Here is a 19,259-nt window from a genome sequence, read left to right as displayed (position 1 = left end):
TCCAGATGTTAGCAAGGAGGACTTTGCAGAGTCGACAGAGCAGAGATTGCCATTGTTGTTTCCAGTGCCTAGGTTGATGCCAGGTGGTCCGCCGGTTTCATTCCTTTTTTTGACATTGTAGCAGTTGGTATTAATTATCATCCAGATGAAAACTCTTTAGTCTCGGTCTACTTTGCACCAGATTTGCAAGTCATTCTTGATCCCTTCAATTCTGCGCACAAGAAACTCGGCCTGTCCTTGAATGTTGCCAAAAACAAAACGAGCACTGGTCAGCCAAATATTCCACCTCCTATGTATGTTGAAGGAGAAACTTTGGGGTATGTTGAGCACTTCCCACATCTTGGCAGCCACCTCTCTCAAAAGGCCACCATTGACAAGGAGATCCAATACCGGATCAGCTGGGCCAGTTTTGCCTTCTTCAAACAATGGAAGCAAGTGAATGACACCAAAGACCTTCAAAGGTCAACAAAAGTCCTTGTGTTCAAAGCAGTTGTCGTCGCCACGCTCCAGTACTGCAGTGAGACCTGGACTGTATAAGCGATGCTAAAAGTGCTAGAGAAAATCCATCAGCAACGCCTCCACCTCATCCTCCAGATCCAATGGGAGGACCATCAAACAAATGCTGGTGTCCTTCTTGAAGCGGGGTCCACAAGCATTCTTGCAAAACTCCTGTAAAATTAACTTTGATGGACTGGACATGGTATCCAAATGGCGAAAGACCATCTCTCCCATCAGGTTCTATTTTTTCAATTCTCAAATTACCAACATTCCAGGGGAGGACAAAGGAAATGCTTCAAGACACTCTGAAGTTCTCTGTGAAGCGCGGTGGCACTGAACTTAATGGCGGGGAGGAGATTGCTGCTAATCCTTCAGAATGAGAACAATTTGTATATCTAGCTGTGTCACACTTTGAGTGCCAGAGTCTTAATGATAAGGCAGAGCAGCGGTAGAGAAGGAAAGAAAAGGAAGCAAATCTCTGCATGCTGGATCCCACTCTGGAATGTCCTGCCTCGTCTGCCCAAAGATCTGTGGGTCAAGAATGGGCATGTTCAGTCACACGAAGACACATGGCAGAAACTCATGATCCTGAGGAGATGTCATCCTCAAATGGAGGGATAGCCGATGACAAAGTACATTATACCACGTGATAATTTGCTTAAATGTAAGCATTCTTTTACAGCTACAAATCTCATTGCCATTTGTGGGACATTATTGTGCACAAATTGGCTTCTGCATTTCCCTACATTACTACAGCTGCTTTGAAGCACTTTGGGAACATCCTGAGGTCATGAAAATCACTATATGAATGCAAGTACTTTCTTTTCTTTTATAAAGTCTAACTGATATTAAGTAAATACTGGGTGAATTACTAGAAATTAGAATCCTGTCTTTGTTGTTCGTAAGTCAATTAACAGGCTGCAGAATTAAGTTCACAGTGTTTTCTGCTCCCAGGAAGCAGGGAAGTATATCCCTGCATTGTAAATGACTGCCTTTGTTTCTTCATACTTTTTTTTAGACACCAACTGTGACACAGTCAAAAAGCATTTTTGTACCAGGTGGCTGGGCTGTTTATAGATGCTTGATTCCCAAGTATAATGTCACCAGCTTAAGTCCCAAGGCTGTTTTTGTTTATACTACATTTACATTTCCAGTGGACTTGCCTATCGGAATCAGGGATATAAACAAATTACTAGGATTGTTCTTTGAATACAAAAGGGAATTTAATAGAGGTATTCAAGCTCATGAAGGGTTTTGATGGAGTAAATATAGAGAAACTCTTTTGACTAGCAGAAGGGTCATAACCAGAGGACACCGATTTAAATAACTGACAAAAGAACCAGGGAGAAGATGAGGAGAAATTTTTTAAGCTGTGATTCATCATCATCTGAAATGCACTGCCAGGAGAGGGTGTTGAAAACAGATTGAACAGTAACTTTAAAAAGGAAATTGGATTTACACTTAAAAAAAAAATTGTGGAGGTATGGGGAAGGAGTATGGAAGTGGGGCTAATTTGGTAGTTCTTTCAAAAAGCCAGCGTTGACGCGATGGGACAAATTTAATTCCAAAACACAGTACTGAGTGGCGCACCCCCAAAACAGGGGATTTTGGTTGATACCTCCAGGAATAACAAAACACTAAGTTTAAATGTTGAACGTGGCATGCTTCTAAAATTAATGGCAGACTGAACAACAGAAGTAATCATGTGCACCTTGTACATCCAACAAACTGTTTTGCAGCTTTCACCACTTAAACTATTGCAAACAACTACCTTAAGGTCATATATGTACTGCTTCCAAACACTAATTGTTTTCAATTTGAACAACCTCTTGCAGAAGGGCTGTGCAATACAAAAACAGGATGGTTTCTACAGCACATGGACCAGAAATTGGTGATACAGAACCACTTCCTGAAGTTGCCTGTAAGCAAACTTACTTTCCTCAGCTATCTGTATCTGTGGTCATTTCTCAGCCACGCACTAGATGGAGTACTACACAATAAAGTTGTTCCCTTGTGCACGGAGGAGTTGGAATATGTCTGCTGAAAACTTCTGTTTCCTGAACATAAAGTCCTTATGGCACAGACAAAGCTGCCTACTCTTGAATGCCAAAATAACAAGAATGCAAGGACAGGGATATAGGAAGCAGAGAGACAATAGGGCCTTAGCCTTCTCTCTCTAAAAATATAGATCTACATTGCCAGAAACTACTGTACAAAACGCATTACACAATTTATACTAAAAATCTACACCATGTTGATTCCATTTAGTGCTTTTTAGTGTTTCTCTTTGATGAATTTACTCAGGTCAACTGCAAAGGGTTCTAAGTGCTCCTGTTATCAATTACCCAGAATCAAAGATAAGTTTCCAACTAATTCTTCTCAATAGAAAAGGTTTGATTTGTAGAGAATCCAAGTTCTGCTTGGAGGAGAATCCCTCTTCTATGAATTTCCTTCCCTCTCTGTAAATCTGGCATCCCTGTGCCTCTCTACATTTACATAGCACTCTCATTTAACTGACATAGACCAAGCAAATTTTACCATTAGCATTACAAGGAACAAAAGGTTTCTAATATGAAACAGGGTGAATCTAATAGTTAATGTGGAATGCAGATGACTAAATAAAATGTAGCATTTATTTTCCACATTTTTTATTTTTTGTTTTGAATGTTTCATGAGACTGAATCACATTTGTTAGAGATCCCATTAGCAGAATACATTTACAATTCAAAAATATTTTGAATAAATGTAATTTCAATTATTACTATTAAACACTGTCATATAGGACTAGATTTTCCTTGAATCCATTTTTACAATGCAAAAGCCTTTAAATGAGAGCACCCCTGTGCCAAGTAAGGTATTCATTAAGCATGCAGTGTAAAATTAATAGGTTCCAAGCAAATGCTCACTTTAAACAAATCACATGGTGCCCATTAACAATTTTTTAAGTGTTTCATTTGGTTGCCTTTTATATATAAATTGAACTGCAGATGCTGACTAATGAAACACACCCTTTGTAATACTGACATCTCAGTTCTTACAGGCGCAGGCAAAAAAATTATCAAGCCTCAGTCACCAGCAATATAGTTTACACTGTTAATCAAGCATTGACTGCAATATAGAGACAATTGTTTATTACAATAACTTGGATTTATATAGCACCTTTAGCATAATAAAAGGTTCCATGGCACTTCACAGGAATGATACAACATTTGACACAAAACACACGAGGAGATATTAGGACAGGTGATCTAAAGCTTGGTCAAAGAGACAGATTTCAAGGAGCATCTTAAAAGGAGGAGAGAGCTAGGCAGGGGTGAAGGGAGGGAATTACTGCCGAGGACACAGCTGCCATTATTGCAGTAATGAAAATCGGGGTTGTGCAAGGGATCAAAATTGGAAAAGTGCAGACAAATTAGAGTGTTGTACAGCTGGAGGAGGTCACAAGGCCACAGGATTGAATACAAGGACAAATATTTTAAAATCAAGACTTTGCCAGACCAGGAACCAAAGTAGATCAGCGAGTACGGGAGTAATCATTGAACAGGATTTAGTGAGAGTCGGATACGGAATACAGAGCTTTGGATGAGCTCAAGTTTGTAGATGGTGGAAGGTGATAGGCTGGCCAGGAGAGCATTGGAATAGTTGAGTTTAGAGGTAATAAATGAATAGATGAGGGTTTCAGCTGCATGTTCAGAGATGGACACTAATACAGACTACCTTCCCTTTCCAAATTTAAGTCATATGGTAAAGAACTCAGCAAATATTATTTTACAACAAAATTTTGCACCTTACGTCAGCACAACAGAAGACCACTTTTCTATTCCAGGAGACTACAATCCTACTATGCAGAATTAAGTTGGATTTGATCTTCCTTGTGCAGAAATAATTTTTGAAGCTTCTGAAATTATTGCTACAAAACCCTTTAACAGGTACTCCAATTAGATGTCAAAAAACCTTACTTTCAAAAGTGTGCCAAAGAAATCCAGTAGCACTAAATTGTACTAAACAATCACCTAATAAATGTGTGGCCAGGGATAATGATTATCCAATTCCTTCAAATATTATGCTGAATTTGCCTGAACCAACAATTCAAATGCGCTTTTATAACTGCCACTTCTTTGATTGGAACCACAGGAGACATAGCTCATATGTCGGTTTCCCATATTTACAATCGGCTCCTTTATAACAGAGGGAATTGCCAGCCTACATTTTATTTAGGTTACTATTCGTCAAGATAAGTGCTCCTTTAGGAGTGCATACTAAGGGGGCAGGGTTGGAATTTTAACTCTCTGACCCAGCAGATGCGGTTGGCTGTATGTGGAAGGTAGTTCCCTGCCTGGAGGTAGGTCTGATTCCAATCAGGTGGAGTTGCTGGAAAAGAGGCTGCAGGGCCAGTTAGGTTAGAATCCTGACCCAAGAGTGGGGGGGGGGGGGGTGACTAGACAAAGGAATCAGAGGCCCCCTTGGAAGGGGGAGGTAAGGAGGAGGCCATGGGGCGCAAATTGGAGGCCTTTGGTATGGGGAGGGGTTGCAAGAATCAGAGATGATCAGGGAGGATCTGAATGTCATGGGGGGGTGGGGGTTCACAAGGCAAGTACACATGATCCAGGAGGTGGATGGAAATGCACACCCCCTGGATCAACAGTTCTCGCCTCCCTGTAATTGCTGGCTTTTCCGAAGCTCAGGAATCCCAGCTGTCCAAAGCTAAATTTAAAATGATGCATAAATATGAGGCACACAGCCTCAATACAATATTGAAATTGCCAACCTGCCTCTGCTGAAAAGAGAAATGACAGGGTTGGGGGCAGATTGAGATTGGCATTCAAATTTTTAACACATTATTCTCCCAAACCTGCTTCATTTCTTTCAGATTAAAATTCCTCCCAAAGCATCAGCTGGTAACATTCTAAGCTGCGAGTCAGAAAGTTGCAGCTCAAGCCTCATTCCACTACTGGAGCACGTTTAGTTTGACATTTCAGTGCAGCACTGTGGGAGTGCTACATTGTCAGGGGTATTGATCTTCAGATGAAACATCCGAGGTTCATATTCTGGGATGACATATGCCAAGGAGATTTCGCATCACTGACGGTTATGGGAACTCTGCTTGCAAATCAAGCACTTGCCAAAATGAAAACACACATATGCCTTTTGACTTGCCCTCTCTTACTTGTAGATGTACTCCCAGGCAGCCTCACAGATATCAGGGATCTCACGGATTAGTCAATTAAGGGCTTAACCCTGCAATGACAGGCAAGCCAAGACATCCATATACTGAGCCAAAGCATTTTAAACTTAAAATTAAATTTGAATCTTGAAGCTGTCAGTCATTTAGTTTTAACAATAATACTTAGGGGAAATTTAGTTTTAACATGGATTTGTTCTACATAGAGTTGATATTCAATAGATTCCATTGTATAACAAAAAAACAAACTGTTCACTCCCCAGCTTTGGACAGAGCAGTTTCTTCTTCCTTTCTTGCAAAAGCTCTCTTTTATAAACTTTGGTTGCACAATCACTTCCTTCTATTTTGTCACATGCCTGTGGTACAATCTTTAGGACATGTAAAGGGGAAGTTTTTTTGACAGGGCCTCTGTGAAGCTCAACAATATGTTCTCATGTTGAAAACAGGCAAGGTTTTCAGAATCAAACTCTGGGGAGTTTCCAAAGCTCACACCATGCTCATTGGCCTATTGAAAGGGCCACTTTCTCTTTATTCCAAACCAAAATGTTTGATGTTACTTTGTTATTGGGGTGCACAGGAATTTTACAATCAACCTCAAGTCACTTTTCCTGCTTTGGAAGTTGAACAGTACATACAGGTACATACACTGAGGACGGACAGTTCATCACACTAGGGTACAAACATTAGTTTGCAAGATCAGAGCAAATTTTTGGCAGGGCTCAGGTCATTATAAGAGAAAGAGCGAGCAGTCTCTTTCTGGCTGTTGGGAAGTCATAAGCCAAGCCACTTTCCTTCACCTCCAGAATATTGCCTTCTTATGCCCTACATCTTCCCTACTGCTGTTGAACTCTTAATCCATCCATTCTTTAAATTTGAAGCTCTAAATGCTCTTTTTGGTGCTTTCCCTGCCCCAACCTGCAGAAATGTTCAGAACTTAGTGACCTGTGGCCTCTCCTGCAGAACCCAGTAGGCCCATCCTCCAAACTGACTTACTGCTCCCAGCAAATTGATAATATTCTCAAGCTCACTTTGAAATACCTCCAGGTCTTTGCTCCTTCTTATCTATATGATCCTTTTCAGTTATACATTGCATCGTGGCCTTTGCTTCTTTGACACCAGCTCCTTACCTCCTCCATTCCACCATCAGTGACTGCTCCTTCAGTCACCTGCCTCCTTCTGGAATTCTCACTAAGCCTCTTCATCTCCCTATTTCCCTACTTCTATTATTAAAATCTTCCTTAAAGGCCTTGCTTCTCTTCACTAAATTATCACCCTCCAATGACCCCAACCCATTATCAAGTGTTTTATGGAATTTATTTTTGTGAGGAACATCATTGTTTATTTGTTTTATTTTATTTACCCAGATAACAATGATGACTTACCAAAGTAATCAACTGATTGTAAAGTGGTGTGGGAATTTCTAAGGATATGGTACATTTATTTTATAAATGAAACTTATGTTTTCTCCTATCTGTGGTAAGAATGCCCCATTAATATTATGGGGGCGCATCTTGGAATTCTGTTTTCCAGTTACCTCAAATCAAATCTGAACCTTCCTCCCTAAAATTTTCAATCTCTCTACCTTTTCTTCCACTTTCAAAGCCCCTCAAAACCTAAATCTTTAGCTGAATCTTAACTCTTTCTAGTCCCTCCCTAGCTGGTTCAGTGTCCAGTTTCCTTACACTTATTTGTGAAGTGCATTAGACTGTTTCTTTCGTTTAAAATCCACTATAGATCCAAGACAACAAACTACCTGGACCACCTCATACTTACAGCAGTCAATAGCATGCAACAGCTATCCACCTCACTTCTTCTCATTGGAAAAACACTTAGAAGGAGCAGAGTGTGAGAACGTATATGGTCACAAAGTGGAAGCTGTGCCATACAATATATCACAGCAAAGGTGTCCAAAAATATTGCAGCCTGTTGCATTTTACAAAACTTCACCTGCAAACTATATAGAAACTATATATATTGCAGCACACAGTTATGGAAAATAAAATAAGATTACTCATTCTCCAAGTTGCTCCAGGAGTTTAGTGAAAAATACTCAGAGATTCTGATACTAGGTTAAGATAAGGAAAAGCTTCTTCACCCGGGTGGTAGACAGCTATGGACCAGGTGTTGAAAGGTGCGGTTAGAAAGGGCGGCTAGTTTTTTCTTTTTTCTTTTGGGTTCTATGGTTCTATATTGAGTGCATGTGGAAGTGACTGTTGTGTTTTGGTAGTTCATGCAGTAAGTAAAGGTTTTGTCTATGATAGACTTCCATAGATTTGGCTGATTTGAGCCGACAACTCTTCTGCAAATATTTAATGCTGCATATATTCCACCACCTACCACACGGCGAAGTTACGTAAAATACAGTAGGCTATAATAATTTTATATACCTTTGTTGGGTGCAATGCAGCAAGACCCCAGTCTTTCTTTAAGATACCAATAGTGTACTCAGCCCAAATTCCAATCACAGTATAAACCTCATTGTATTTATATTTCCAACTTGTCCTTGAGTTTGTCAAAGAAGTGAGCGAGCCTTGACTACAGCGGATAGTCTTCTCTTCCCTACCCATCTGTACAGTTTTCCTGACCCTTTAAATAGTCATGGAATCATAACATGATCAATCATGACAACTGCCAAAGTAGGGAAGCATTCATATGGATAATTTTATAGCTATGGTCACAAACTAGCTGCACAACAATGGTGGAAACTAATTTTATTCATGAAAGTGGCATAAGAATGGAAGCTGGTATTTCTACTAACAATAATGCACTTTGGGAATTCCAGTCAGAAAGTAAAAGAAAAGGTCTTATTTTCAATTAGGAAAGCACAAACAGGGCAACTGGACAAACAAGGCATCTGTGACCAGCATTGAGGAAATGTGCACAGCAGGTTGGATTACTGGGTAGATATTTTCTGCTGTTCCTTGCAATGTAAGCATTGCATAAGTATTTAAGGCGGTGGCCAAAATAACGATCCCATTTACTGAATGAAATTGGAGGAATTTAAAAAGTTCCATTTTTTCCTCTTTGGGGTAGCTACACCTCCACATATATGTTTTATATGATTTTTTTCAGATAAAGATATCTGGGAATACACTAATAGCAGCACAGGGGCATGTCATCATTCATCGCCATAAGTGTAAACACATCTGTATCGCATGCCTCCTGCAATACCCACTCTCCAGGATCTGCATTAGAGGATTGTCTTTAGGGCTATCAATTGCTCCACTCAAGGGGCTACACAACAGTCATTCCCTAAGCTCATTACTCTTAACAAAAAAGTGACTCTGTGGAGTAGAAATTGCTCTTGGATACGAGTGTGAAGCAGGTTCTATCATGTCATGGAATTGAATATTGGGTGATACATGTAACAGGCGGCTAATTTTCTGCTAACATCTGGGATGAACTTCTATTCACAAAACCTGCTTTGAGATAAAATTGCTATAAATTGAGTGAGAGGGCAGAATTTTCCTGCAGGCTTTGGGACTCTGATATTGGGGCCAAAAGGCATAATGAACCCTCATTTGCTGCCAGGGAGACTGGCAGAGCCATCTTCCAGGAGGCAGCCTCAGAGATAGCCATCCTAATAAGGAGAGCAGGTGGGCTCCCAATACTTCCAGCCCAATTAGAGGCCAGTAGAGGTGGGCACTGCTGAGGCAGGTTAGAGACCATAGAGGCACCCTTGCTGGACTGCAGAACACATATCAAAAAACAGGCACCCACACTGGTAGGTGAGTAAGGCTGTAGGGGAAACAACTCTGCTTGATCGGTCTTGGCATGATTACTGTTTTTTAATATAAGTGCAGCCTCTTCTTTGCTGCATGGAACCTCTTGACTTAAATGCCCCCATAGCCCTCCCTCAACCTCCCCCCAGCCCCACCCAGCATGTCAGAATGAGACCATCTCCATTGAGTGGGTGGCCTCTGCATGTAACAGGAAGGCTCTCCCCGCGGCCTGCAAATTGGCAAAGAGGGCACAAAATCACCCAAATTGGGGTCTCGACCATTTTAATCAGCTGCCCACCTCTGTGGAATGGGCAGCTGATCTGCTTCCCAGGTCATCCCTGGTAAACTTAGTCATTGATTTATTTCCTGACAGTGACAAGCCACTCCATGCAGCACAGTCAGCACTCCCTCAGCCATGCACTACATGATGCAGCAGCAACTTATCATGGCCACATGCAAAAGCCCATGTCCTAAGTATTGACACTTTATTTTGTGTTGTATTGCTTGTTCTATTGATATAATTCAGATTAATATTCCAAAAGCAGGTATAGAACCTCACACAAGCTAAAGAAGAACAACAGCATGTAGAATCCCAGGTTTAATTTGCTAATCTTCCTCAGGTGTTAGCAGCAGTGGATAAGCAGGATTTTTCACCAGCAACACCAGGTACTGGGTGTCTGCTGATTTATGCAAAAGCTAATCATAATGAGTTATGGGCTTTTCACACTTGCAGCAGTATTCCCATAAATCACCATCACAGTAAAGGATCATTCAATTTAGTTTACAAATTAATTATTTTCTGCACATGTTATTGTGTAGATATTACTTTCATAAAGACTTCAGTGTCATCACTAGGCTTTCATTACAGTAGTGGGTATGTGGAATTTTCATAATGTGTCTACAAACTGGGAAAGCACCCAGCAGTACAATCATAGATTTTTTTCCCAAAATTCAGAGTGTGTCTGGTTGTCACTGATTGTGATGGTGCTGGCTGCAATGTTCACAAAGAGTGCATCACACAACTTTTTAAAAATTCATTTACATGCTTAGTCCAGTTGATTTTCTGGTCAATATTGGCTCTCAAGATGTTAATGGTGGAGGAATCAACAATGCCAATACCACTGAATGTCATGGGGAGGCGATTAGATTTCCTCCTGTTGGAGATGGTCATTCCCTGGCACACGTGTGGCACAAATGTTACTTGCTACCCAGCAGCCCAAGCCTGAATGTTGTCCAGGTCTTGCTGCATCCTGGCATGGACTGCTTCATTCTGAGGCATTTCTAATGGACCTGAACACTGTGCAATCAACAATGAACATCCCTGCTTCTGACCTTATGATGGAGGGAATGTCATTGCTAAAGCAGTTGAAGATAGTTGGGCCAAGCACACTGCCCTGAGGAACTCATGTAGCCATGTCCTGGGGCTGTAGTAATTGGCCTCCAACAACTACAATCATCTTTTCTCTGTTCCAGGTACAACCCTAGTCAATGGGGAGGCTCCCCCACACCACTCCAACCCTCACCATCACCATGATTCTCATTGACTTTAATTTTTGTTTGGGCTCCTTGAAGATGTAATCAGTCAAATACTACCTTAACATCACTCTAACCTTACCTCCAGAATTCGACCCCTTTGTCTATCTTTAGATCAAGGTTGAAATGAGATTTGGTGAAACCAAGACTGAGCATTGGTTAGCAGGTCACTGATGAGTAACAGCTGCATGACAGCACTGACAACAACCTCTTCCATCACTTTGCTGATGGTTGAAAGAAGGCTGATGGGACAGTAATTGGTTGGATTGAACTTGACCAGCTTTTTGTGGACAGGACATACTTGGGCAATTTTCCACTTTGTTGCGTAGATGCCAGTGTTGTGAGTGCATTGGAATAGCTTGGCTGGAGGCGTGGCTGGTTCTGGAGCACATTAAAGGATATTGCGCAAGTGTGTTTTTTTTAGATTGTGCAGAATTACTAACAAGTTAAATATAAAGTCTAGCGATAACTACCATAAAACAAGCTTAAATGCACAGGAAATTTCTTCGGGACATTTTAACTTGTATTATTTTTGATCTAGTGTAGGATTAGCCAACTTTCAGTTCAATTCAGGTTTATGCTCCAGCAGTTCCCTTCCCTTAATGTTCAACAAAATTAAGTGCCTAGTTGTCTTCAATTACACAAGCATCTCCATGATAGGTCTATGATAAGTTTAGTGTATAATAGGAATGTGAAAACACCTGATCTTACACATACACGTTCTTTTCTTCAAAAACATAAATAATGTAAACATAACAATACAGGTGAGAATATGCTTTTTAGCAATACTTTTTCACACCAAATTATCATCATCAATCTCAGGAGCACACCTTTCCAATATAAGAGGATGTTTCCTTTTAAGAACAAAGGATCAGGAATAAGCTATTCAGCCCCTAAAGCCTGTTCCAACATAGCTCATCTACAATGATCACCCAAGATTAAATTCTCATCCCCTTAGCGATCTCGGACACTCTGGACAAGTTGTGAAAACTGAGTGCCACTCAGTGCCAAATTTAAGGCAGCTTGATGGGGTACAGTCATTCGGATGATCTTCAAAACACCTTTACTTTAAATTAAGAGATATCACTCATGCACTACTGTAACTGCAAATCTGATGCTGTTTGACTGCCTCCTTTGCATGTGTGAGGTATTATTTTTGATTTGATTATTTTTCACCATTTATCTTGCTTCTGCAGCTGGGAACAGCAGGTTACAGGAGGAATGGAGTTTTAGAAGTTTCGATGACCAGTAGCAGCACTTCCTCTTAGTCATATGGTTCAAGGAGGGAGAGTTTACCAGCTTATACTCTTCCAAGGTGCAATGCAAGAATAGGCTATAAATGGGGCCTTGTCAGCAATGCTCACATCCCATGAATGAAGAAACAAAAAATACACTTGGCTAGGAAGTGGCTGCACTCATGGTCCAGACCTGTTTGAACAGGATTAGATTTATAGTTACAGTGGTGTAAGGGTGATATCTAGTACTTTCAAGTAAAAGTACTTTTAAAGGTCTTCCAAATGAGTACCACTGTACCATACCAAGCTGCCTAAAATTTGGCACTGAGTGGCACTCAATTTTGACAACTCAGCCATAGTGTCTGTTGTCACTAAGGGGGTGAGAAATTAATCCTGGTTGAATTTTACATATGTGCCTTGATTTAATTGCCTATGATATACTCCAGCCCAGGTATTACCCCCTCTTGACCACCCCCTCCCAACCCCACCCCCAAACCAAGGGCCCCCAATCCCTCCCTGACCAAGAACCCCGGTCTTACCTCTAAGTCTGTTCACTATGCATCTTCTTCCCGCTACTGCTTGTAGTCCCAGCAGCAATCACTATTGAGTTCTGGAGCTGCTGGGGCTACTCAGATTTCAAGGGCAGGACTTCATTCCTTGAGGGGTCGAAGTCCCAGAATTACCTTGTTAAGACCATCCCCAGTGTATCATCGCTGTGGGGCTGTCATTTTTTAAACATTTAATCAGCTCATAATCAACTTTTCTACTGGGTGTGGGGGGAGAGGGGGGCAAGCAATATTCCTCCCTGTAAAATTCAGGCCCGTGTTTTGATTCCAGTATCTAAATCATAACAAAATGGTGTACAACAGTGATCCCAGAACTGATCCTTGTGGGACCCTACTTCCTACCTTCTGCAACTCTGAATAGCTGCCCTTTACAAATGCTGTCTCAATTGTGAATCCAGAATTAGAGTATTTGTTTGAAATAAAATTTATTTGAGTTGTGGCATATCCAAAATACAGTTACTTTTGCAACATGAAAATACTTTTTATTCCAATCTATCTCATTAAGAAAGTGTGGCGGAGGGAAAACAGTAGTTCCAATTTGACACTACATCTACCCCCTCCCCATCTACCAGGGAGAATATTTATTATATTGCAAGAAGAAGCCAAAACAATCTGTTTTTGCTCTCTCCCACAGATGACTCAGTGGGGACTGGCAAAACTTGGCCTCTAGAGAAAACCACACCCCAAGGGTAGCAGAATAGAGAGAAGCAGGATTTATGACTGCATTTCAAGCACAGATATCCTAGCAACAAATTCAACACTTCTAATATCTTGCTATTACTTTCCATACAAGCAGCAAGTTTTACTAAAGAAGGAGAATCCTCTTTATCTAACTCAGTTTTGTTTTGACTATATTGTGCACCATTTAAATTTTCTGTCAATCCTTGGTTGGTCTCTTAACACCTTACAACATTGTCCCAACTGAGAGACCTCACAGTGACAGCTGTGTGTCAATAATGTTCGAGTCTGCCTTGAGGAGGTATGCAAGATGAAAAACTTTCCAAAATTTGCTGAAGCAGACAGACTATTCCTGACAAGGTCACTGAACAAATGTGCAGATGAAAGAACTGCAGGTGCAAACCAACATCTATCCCAATATCATGGTTTTAAGAAGCTTTTACTAAGTACAATGGACAAAGATCAAATACTCAGTCACCAGAACTTTTGTTAATTGCACTCAAATAATATCTTTCCAGATAAAGTAAAAGTTAGTTAGTTTATCTCACAATCCTAATATGGTTAGGAGTGATAGATGCATAACACTTTCAGCAGAATATTGACATTTACATCTCTTTACCACATAAACCATGAAAGATGATGGCTGTTTAATTTGGCATAGACATTTAAAATGTACAAGCACCAAAATTCTTCATACAGCCACCACTAAAAGTGTTGAGAGCTTGACTAGGCTGAAAAGGCATTCATTCCTTCCTGCACAAATCAGCATTAAAAAAATGGCTGGCAAATAGGTGCAAAAATCCAAGAATTGCTTGAAAAAGATCTGGTTAGGAAATGGTATATATGATTTCATTAAGAAAAGTTGTTCAACAATTTTGGCAATGCTATGTCTGTAACACCAGCCTAACAGTTGACACAACACATCAGGAATTAAAGCACTTCATATACACAATGTTGGACAGATATAATCTGGTCAGTCACTTTTCTTCAAGCACATTAGTAACATTGGGGTTGCTCAACTGTTTGAATTGTGACTCAGCAGACAGTAATATTAAATATAACATCAGCTGCTTACTGTGCAGTTAACAACATGTGCTTCACTCACGAGCACTAAAATCTACTGAGCTGCACATTAAAAAATTAAGAGGCTGAGCCCAATAAACTGATTAAATGCTCTCCCATTCAAAACTGGTTAGAAACTCCCAGTTTAAAAGCTCTGGAGTATTGATGCATTAATCAGTCATGCCTAAAAATAATGCCATGACTTGCAACAGAACAAAAATCAGGTATCACTCAAGTAATTTGGATAAAGCAGGTCTGACTATATTTCCCTTTAAGGGGCTGCCTTTTACTTTATCCCTAATTTTGTTAATTTATTTGTTTGTAGCCGAAAAGAGTTATGTTCTACTATGTCAAGAACATTTCCTTTAAAATATAATTGCCCATGCAGAAATTTGACAACATTGAATTTACTACCAATTACAAGCAGCTCAGGGGAATTTCTTTTTAGCTCTGTAGTTGTTGAAAGAAAAGTAAGAAATAATTTAACCCATTAAAATAACTGCCTTCCTTTACCAATTAGCAATTTACTACAAAAGGTAACTACAAATCTATTGATCTAAATATCTTTCCCACCGCCCCCACCCCCGCTGCCCAATCAGCTACGTATTCACACTATAAGATAATTTGCTGACCTCAAGGGCAGGATTTTGGCTTCGGCATGCGGGTGTGGTCGGTAGGCCCATGAGCAGCCAGGAAACGGGCCGCCACCTGCAACCGGCCCCCAACCGAGATTTCACGCTGGCCAGCCAATTAACGGCCAGCCAGTGTGAAAGGTGCACCGAAAGGCTCAGTGCTGCTGGGGTGGGGGCAGGAGGAGGGCGGGTGCTGAAGTCAGCGTGGGGGAGGGGGAGCACTCACAGAAAGCTTCCTGAAGGCAGAGAGCTGCCTCAGGGAGCTGAAGAATTCAAATCCAAAAATAACAGATTTTAAAATCTGGAAAAAATGCCCACGCATCAGAAACAGTCACCTGAACATGTACGAGATGAAAATCCGGCACAAACATTTTAAAAAAATTAATATCAGAAGCCTCATCCCACCCTTGGATGAGGTTTCCTCAAAAAGGCAATGGCTTCCTGGCCGATTTGCCCATCCACCAACCGTAACGTTGCATGGGCAGTGAAAATTCACGGTTGATTAATACATTAATGGCCTGAATAGGCCTCTTAATTGTCGGCAGGGGCACTGCCAACTCTTATGTGCGCCCGCCGACCGAAATATTGTGTGAGTGCGCGATGACGTCGGGACACTCGCCCAATGTCATGACGCGCTACTTCACGCTCGAGTGTGCACTCGCACGCCGAGCAAAAAATTCTGCCCCAACAGTTTCTAAAACAGTGGTCTGACTGAGCTTTCTACCCACTAATCCCTTAGCACAGACCCCATTTTTTCTTCATTAATACAGAGGGCCACAAACTTGGAACATAATTGGTCCAGAGATTCATCACCAGATTTGGTTCGTCTGCATCAGCCATGCCTTGTTCTTATCTGAAGCCTCTTATTATTCTAGGAACTGAGAAATCTCACAGCACAGAAATTAGCAACGCGGCCCCTCATGCCTGTGCCAGCTTTTTGAAACAAGTATCCAAATCCTTCCATAGCTCTGTCCCTTCCCAATGTCCTGAAAATCTTTCCTTAAAGTTTTCATCCAATTCCCTTTTGAAAGTTACTACTGAATCTGCTTCCACAACACTTTCAGGCAGTGCATTTCAGATCACAACTCACGAAGTAAAAATTCTCATTTTCTATTTGGTCCTTTTGGCAATTTAAATCTATGTCCTCTGGTTTGTCAATCAGGATGACTTCTGGGTGGGGACCCCGTCAAGGTGCACACTGTGAAGTTAAAATTTTTCAGCATGCAGGGAAACCAGTACTTCCAGTCTTTCCATCCAAATCTCTGCCCCTCCCCTGCCTCAGTAACTCTCAATATTTAGGCCACTATATTTCCTAATAATATTTAAATAAATTTTAATGAGCTTTTCAGGAGTAAGTTCTTTAGCTGTGAGAACAGGACCGTGATACATGAAGCAAAAATCTAGTATTAAATATCTTGAGGCAGCAAGGAATTAGCAATAGCCTCATCTAATAATTTCCTGTTTGCTTCAGTTGATGTTGTTCTTGTCCAATTTTCTTTTGTTGCTAAGTGTGCCTCACACAGTAGCCAAACTATTAGCATGGTTTCATAACTTTGTACATTGGCTGTCAAACTGAACACCTGGAAAGCATCAAATTCAAGTAATAAAATGTTGTTAAAAACCTATGAAGAGTTAGGCCTTTGCCAACTAGCACAATCCCAAGAAACAACTGAGTGAATATTCAAAAACAATGCAGTTAAAGTGAGACAATTCTTTGATTTAATATACATCTATTCATGTTGAGAAATTGGTTTGATCTAGTATGGCTATGTATCGGTGTTTTTTTTGTCTATTAAACCAGTGCTAATCCTGTGCTAGTCAACTACATAAAATGGATAACATTTTATTATGAAACTATTTAATTCTTAGTTTAGAAAAGCTGCAGTCAACTTGAGATCCTTGCCTTGGAGCAGAGGAAGCACAATTTCAAACCAAATGATCACAATCACCAATAAGATAGCCAATCCTAGGTTTCCATTCACTATTGTAACACTGTAAATAAATTAATGTCAGAATTAAGATAACACCAACCTGAAAGTCTGGGCTCCAATATCTTTACTGGTCAACTAACAACCTAAACATTCATGCCTAAGTTCTTGCTTAGTTAAGTTTTCAATAGGAGAATCTATTTTAAGAATAGTTTACTGGACAGTTATGTATCATGCCGAGGTAGCACTACATGAGGAGGTAACTATGTACCCACAATTCCCACATTAAGCATGTCCTGTGAAAGGGAGAGAGATGTTCTTGTGCATCCTCCGTGGGAATTATTCACTTGCATATCCTTTGTGTAGTAAAATGTGTGAATGGTGAATTATAACAGGGACAATGATAGAATGAATATTAAAATAAATTACAATAACAAAATGTCAGCATTAACTCCAAAATGGAGAGGTTTCAATGCTAAAATTCAAATTTAAAAAGTGTAGTTTACCTTTGCTTTGCGTTCTTTCCTTTCCCACCATTCATCAAAAGTCCTAAACGCCACCATCTCAACCATTTTGCGATTCAAATCTCGCTTCATTATGTTTTTAAGTTCCTTCATAACCACCAGTAGGACTCCATCAATGGTGGCCTTGTGAGGATCCTCTTTCTTGACTTCATAGCCAGGAGGTGGGACGGTGGGATCAAACTTTGGCAACGGAGTCCATTGCTGACCATGAGCAAGACTTGAATTCACAAGATATGGGCGATATGGCTGCATATTTCCAAACTGCAAGCTCATTCCACCAGCTATGAAAGGTGGGTAAGGAGATGGCCCTTGACCTTGCATCATACGGCTCAACATCTGAGTCTGCATCTGAAAGGACATCTGCATGCTCCCCCATTGGTTGCCTATGCAGTTCATTAGGTCCATGGACATCAATGGATACATGTTGGGAGGGAATGGATGAAGGTGAGGAAGCAGGGGAGGGGGAGGTGGTGGTGGTGGTGGAGGTGGCGGTGGAGGGGGTGGAGGTGGCACTCCAGGAGGGCACAAGTCAGGTCGAGTAGGAAGCGGAGGGGGTGGAACAGCAACAGTGGGATGGGTTGGAGGTGGTGGGGGAGGGGGAGGAAGAGGTGGCGGCAATGGAAATCCAGTTTGAGGTGGTGGGGGTAGTGGATGGAATCCTGGCGGTGGTATGGGTATAGCAGAAGCAGAGGAGCTGACCACAATAGTTTCCGAACATTCTGCACTGGTTATTGGACTCGTATTTGTTTCATCATCTGATATCTCCATGTCTTCCCCTGACGACTGTTGGCTCTGTTGAAACAAGGAAATTAAAATAATCTTAATAATTGTACTTTTTAAAATAGAACTAATAGAAAACATATGTAAAATTATATAACCTTTTAAATTATCAAGTTATTTATCGTGTACTGAAATAGGGATTACCATTGTTTAACTGAACATGATACAAAATATAAATATTTTAACTGAGAACAGTAATACCTCTTGGTTTAATATGCTTGATCTCAAATTATACATTTGTAGGAATTAATGTTTACAACTTTTATGTAAACTTTTAAAAATGGTTCTCAAATGTTTCCACTTGATTGCAATCTTTATTTTATCTCACACACCATCCTGACTTGGAACTATATCACTGTTCCATCACTGTTGATGGGTCAAAATCCTGGAACTCCCTTCCTGGCACTCTACTGTGGGTGTACCTACGCCAAATGGACTGCAGCAGTTCAAGAAGATGGCTCACCACCACCTTCTCAAGGACAATTACGAATGGGCAACAAATGCTGGCCTTGCCTACGATGTCCACATCCCACAGAAAAAAAAGTATTGCTTGGTTTACATTTTGTGAAGTTTAGTGCAGGCTGGCTAAAAAAATTTTATATTTCTATTCAAGAAACTTCTGGAACTTGGCAACATCCAGAATGAAACAACTTGGCAGGAAATAGCTGCATTAATATTAATGTGAACCTCGCAATAAACATCAAACTGAGAGAAGAAAGATACACAAAGTCAACATCTCATAGCCTCACGGCTTCCAATACGACATGCTTGCTGAGGACCAAGAAAGAAGGATTTAATATTAACCAGGAAATGAAACTTGTTTTGGAGCTTATACTGCTTTATTCTAATAAAGGAACATAATCAATAATGGGATTGAAGCAGTCATCCAATACTCAGCATCACATTTAGTGTTAATTAA

At 40.6% G+C, this 19,259-nt stretch overlaps 1 protein-coding gene across 2 annotated transcripts in view; it reads right to left on the bottom strand.

The window, feature by feature from the left end:
- The window catches only part of setd1ba (SET domain containing 1B, histone lysine methyltransferase a), a 143,914-nt gene that overhangs the window by 46,222 nt on the left and 78,433 nt on the right, over positions 1–19,259 (bottom strand). For both annotated transcript variants that reach the window (XM_041202537.1, XM_041202538.1), the window contains one exon: positions 17,543–18,352. In XM_041202537.1, coding sequence (XP_041058471.1) covers positions 17,543–18,352 — 810 coding nt within the window. The remainder of the gene's footprint in view (positions 1–17,542; positions 18,353–19,259) is intronic.

Source organism: Carcharodon carcharias, chromosome 13, assembly GCF_017639515.1.
Source record: "Carcharodon carcharias isolate sCarCar2 chromosome 13, sCarCar2.pri, whole genome shotgun sequence".
In the NCBI taxonomy this organism is placed as follows: domain Eukaryota; kingdom Metazoa; phylum Chordata; class Chondrichthyes; order Lamniformes; family Lamnidae; genus Carcharodon; species Carcharodon carcharias.
Note: the sequence above shows the minus strand (reverse complement) of the source record. Positions and strands in the feature narration are given on the sequence as shown.